Source organism: Centroberyx gerrardi, chromosome 13, assembly GCF_048128805.1.
Source record: "Centroberyx gerrardi isolate f3 chromosome 13, fCenGer3.hap1.cur.20231027, whole genome shotgun sequence".
In the NCBI taxonomy this organism is placed as follows: domain Eukaryota; kingdom Metazoa; phylum Chordata; class Actinopteri; order Beryciformes; family Berycidae; genus Centroberyx; species Centroberyx gerrardi.
In genome coordinates this window covers 23506959-23511958 of record NC_136009.1, presented here as the reverse complement: position 1 = coordinate 23511958, position 5000 = coordinate 23506959, and the positions used below count along the sequence as shown (strand labels likewise).

The 5000-nt window shown below is 42.8% G+C and overlaps 1 protein-coding gene across 2 annotated transcripts in view; it reads left to right on the top strand.

The window, feature by feature from the left end:
- Positions 1-5000, top strand: part of ak5 (adenylate kinase 5) — a 71464-nt gene that overhangs the window by 51665 nt on the left and 14799 nt on the right. For both annotated transcript variants that reach the window (XM_071924371.2, XM_071924370.2), the window contains exon 10: positions 993-1037. In XM_071924371.2, the coding sequence (XP_071780472.1) occupies positions 993-1037 (45 nt within the window). The remainder of the gene's footprint in view (positions 1-992; positions 1038-5000) is intronic.

Here is a 5000-nt window from a genome sequence, read left to right as displayed (position 1 = left end):
ACTGCTCATGCTAACTACCCAGTTCTTCTTCTTGCTTATTACAAACAAACCGCTGTTGCTGCTGCTGGAAACGCAAAACGCATCACTTCCTGTGCACCAGAGGATTTTTCCCGGGAAAAACCTACCAGACACTCAAAGCCACGCAAGGCCTTCATGAGCTGGATATAGGTTCAGTCACTATTGTGTTAAAGACTAGCAAAATGGACATTTGTTTACATGAAAATGTTGCAGATAATTACGTTAACCCTGTGTATTAACCCATGGAAAAGTATTGTAAGTATACAGTTATGCTGTGTTAAGTGTTTAATGACATTTTCATGAAGAACTAACACAGTCTTATTGTATACTTTTCCACAAGGTAGCACACAGGTTAATATATGGGAACAATGCCATTAAAAACTAAAGTGGTAGACAAAATTCTCACACTGATAAATTGCTGTACTGTGGATGACTGGTATGTTTTGTGTGAGTTTTTTCAGTCATGTAGTGGTAAATTGAAAGATGGGTCAACTATTAACTGAAGTCAGTGATCATGATGAGGTGAACAACCACCAATTTAAACAGAAAAAGAAAATAAATAAGGAAATAGAATCGTATTCCTCTTGAAAAGGATTGATCTTTGTTTAAACTCCATCAGTCTGATACTTACTTTAATCTTCACTATGAAATTATATCATTAAAATCTCTTGCTAAGCTCTGTTTCACATGTAAAAAGATGGGTAAACAGCATTAACCTCCATTACATTCCTAATTAACTTTTATGAGTGCATGAATATGAAGTATGAAGTTTATATCGTTAATAGCGTCAATTAATTTAACCGTTTATAAAAGCTTGAAAAGATGGCTAGAGTCTATTTAACAAGTAGAAAGGTGGGACGACTGAATTATTTGTATGTGCGTGCGTGTGTGTGTGTGTGTGTGTGTGTGTGTGTGTGTGTGTGTATGTGTTGACACACACCATGTGTTAAGCTATGACTTCTCTCCTTTGACAGGTTATTGTACAGAACAGAAGAAACCAAAGGTCATCTTTATGATGGGTACGTACATGGAGTGGAGTGCACACACACACACTCACACACACACATCCACACACACACACACACACACACACACATCTCCCCACTGGTGGCGCCTACCTCATTACGATGAGCCAGAGACACAGACACACTGCACACACACACACACACACACACAAATATGCATTCACAAGTGCATACATACATGACTCCCACCGGAGGAACCCACCTCATTAGGATGAGCTGAAAACACACACACACACATACACACACTGCGCACACACACACACTCACTCAAACACACACACACATACACTAGAGGATACTAATGAGCGGCTGCTTCTGTTGAAGGAACATGCAGTCTGACTTCTCAGCTGCCTGTTAGTTCAACCGGCCTCATTCGCACCGCATGGCCATCACACACACACACACACAGGCCAGAGAGAAACACACACACACACACACATATTGAGACGGAATAATAAACACCAATTGATCAACTGCTCAGTTTTTGCCTGCATGCTTAAGGGGAAGTTAATTCGCAGACTGAATCCCCATGATGCTCTGATGAAAAAGCCGAGGCTCGAGTCAGGAGTCTTGCTGAAGAGGGAAAGTCAGCCATCTGTTCTCACAGGATCTCACTGATTTAGGATGACAGAAGTGAAGGTACAGAATTGATTAAAAAAAAAAAAAAAGTCTCAGGGCAAAACTTTTCTCCTGTTGAATTTTGTGGCTTTTCTAACACTGATCATCGCTAGAAAGCAAGGCATTGATAATGAATATGTGAAGAAAATAGAGTTTGTGTATGTGAGTGTGTGTGCGTGCAAGTGCATGTGTGTGTGCATAGAAACGTGTTTGTGTATGGATGTGCGTATACATGTGTGTTTTTGTAAGAGACAGATAGGTGGAGAATAGGAGATAGTGGGTGAGTGAGTCATTAAAGGATTATTCATGCAGTGCAAGTAGATCTATGTGTGTACCTGCCTTGTGGGTGTATGTGTGTGTGTGTGTGTGTGTGTGTGTGTCCTCAATGTCCCACATGGGCCAGACCATTGATCTGAATCAACATGCGTATATGTGAATGTCTGCGAGCCTTCGAGGAAACAGACTGCAACAACAGCTTTCTCTCAGCAGGACAGGTTATTGGAAAAACTGCCAACTGAATCTAACAGCTGTCACCTAAACTCAGAGCTCTTCTCCTGAGCAGATTCCAGTTAATACAAAGCGATACGAGGCGGCCATGGCCTTTAGCTAACCAGAACCATGGTTTCATGCTGTTTTACGCCAAATTGTGACCCTGCCAACAGAGAGTGGGATTCATCAGACCGGGCGATGCTTATATTCTCTTCAGTCTGAGAGTTTTTTGGGCTTTTTTGGGGGTTTTTGGACAAGTTCTGCGTTCTGAGATTCCCTTCTGCACATCACTGTTGCACATCACTGTTGTTTTCATACTTGTAGCTGTTAGTTTGAATGAGTTTAGTCTCCTCTGATCTCCCCAATCAGCGAGGTGTTTTCGCACACAGGACTGCTCTCACTCAGGGGCGGAGCCAAAAGGGGGTGGCTGGTTGGTAGGGCTGGGTATCGGTACTCGATACCTTTAAGGTATCGACCGAAATAACCCAGTACCAAGTAGTATCGAAACTTCTCCAGTCAAACGATACCTGCATTCGATACTTTTTGTACACAGATCTAGAAAAAAATGACTATTTGTATGGTTTTGCTCGCAGCCAATCACCGCAAGCGTTCTTCGATTTAATGCGACGTGTGATTGGCCCACTACCGCAGCAGCTACAACCCATACAGTCTGTGGTGAAGTCGAGCGCGGTGTGTGTGACGGAGTTGACAGTTCAGCGTGCCGAGATGCCACCAAAACGTAAAAAAAAAGGTATCGAATGAAGTACTCTATTGGTATCGGTATCACTTTAAGGGTACTGGTATCGTAATTTTTTAAACGATACCCAGCCCTACTGGTTGGTGGCTGGTGTCTTGGTGCCACCCCAAATTTTCTTGTACGTCATTGGCTGTTTAACTCTGATTGACAGATTGAAATCGGCTGAAATATAAGATTGCATTGTTTTAAGTAACCAAGGTGCCCTTTTTGACAGATAGAAGTGCTGAAGAGTGACAGGTGTTGATTTTCTGTTTCATTTTTTCAATTTTTTCCAACTTATTTGCTGAAAACAATCAAACTATATTGCATTACAGTTCATTTTTAACTCTCAACCTCGTTAATTGTCCTTGGACCCCCCATGTTAGTGGTGCCACTCCCCCCCCCCCCCCATTTAAAAAGTCCTGGGATCACCACTGCTGCTGCTTCTGTGTAAACTAGACACTAGTGCGTGGAAATCCCAGGAGGATGTCTGTTTCTGAGATGCTGGATCCAGCACAGTCATACCAGGTTCAAAACCGCTTAAATCACACATCTTTTCCATCCTGAACATCCATCCTGTTTAGTCTAACATTAACTGAACCTCTCGACCCCGTCTGCCGGCTTCACACTCCTGCTTTATTTACACATGACTCATTGTCTGGGGGAGCGAGCTGGTTGCGTAAACGGAGAGGTGTACCTAATAAAGCGAATACCGGGTGTATATGATCAGTTTTGCGTGGCCTCAGAGGACGGCTTCTCTGTCTAGTCGCTTCAGAAGTCACACTGACGACACTTCATATAAATTCTTCATGCCTTCACCCGATCCCAGTCTCCCTGCGTCCTTTTTCCTCAACCGATGTCACTCTTTGCCAAGCCAGTCCTGCCTTTGCTGTTGCTGCTGCCTGTCGCAGCAGTCAGATTCAGGTCTATTATCAGGGAAAGTAGAGCCGAGAGTCACTTGGTATCCATCTACCTGCCTTCTGAAACGCTGATGAGAGCAGATGTCGGGGTGTCTGAGAGAAACAGAGTAGTAATGTCGGAGAAAAAAAGTCAATGCAGTTTTATGTAGGGGTTTTCCAGAGAGCTGGAACGATAGTGTCAGGGCACGGAGCTTATATCGGATATATACTTATATTGGAGGAAAAAGCTAGAGCAGTTATCCATAGAGATACCTAGCGAACATTTTGATACTGAATAGATGTTGATACAGCGGCCTGCACCTACACTGAAAACCTGTGGAAATATAGTGCCAAAATGAAAGTTCGTAGACTACATTCATACTCGTCTGTAGCTGCATTTTGTGAAATTTGGAACTCAACATCTTTCTGATATCACTTCAAAAAAAAAGTTTCCAAATCTGGTGAATGGGTTGACCTTGAATTTCATCACCTCCTGCACGTCGCTGTCCATCAAATACTTGCTGTATATCACACAGAGATACAATTATAATCAGTGATGCAGTGGTAAATAAAAAGGTGGCTAAACTATCGTAAGGTGATTATCATAAGGTGTCACAGCCTCTCCCTAAAACAACATAAAGAAGTCAAGTATGTTTTCATGAAAAAGAACATTAATATATGCATTTCTTTCCCTCCTAAGACCCTATCCTCGTATAACTTGCACCATTTTGATACTACTTACTACAATGTATGCTATGCGTTTACATTGTAAAGATGTATGTCAAGCTAATAATGTGGGCAAATACTGTGTGGATAAGAAGGTGGATACACAGACTGTAGGTAGGATTATGTGTGTTTAACCCCCACTACGTCCCTGATTATAACAGCAGGGGGGAAAGTTAATGCGTTGTTCCATAGAGGTATTTGAGAGAAAGGGAGCGATAATGCCAGAGGAAAATGCTAATGTAAGGTCTGTGCTTTCAGTCTCTGCCCTCTCGCTCCCACCTCGCTGTTCTCATGTAATCTCCTTAATGTTCTCGTCCCAGTACTCACTTCCCTCCTACTCCTCCTCTTCTCTCGCTATCTCCCTTCCCTCTAATCTGCAAAAAAATGTCCATGTTGCACAAATGAGTTAAGGGCTTTTTAGACGAGACGCGACTGTCGCCTGGTAATCGTTCATTTTCGATGAGAGGTGAGTGGGGAGGCGGGCTCGGA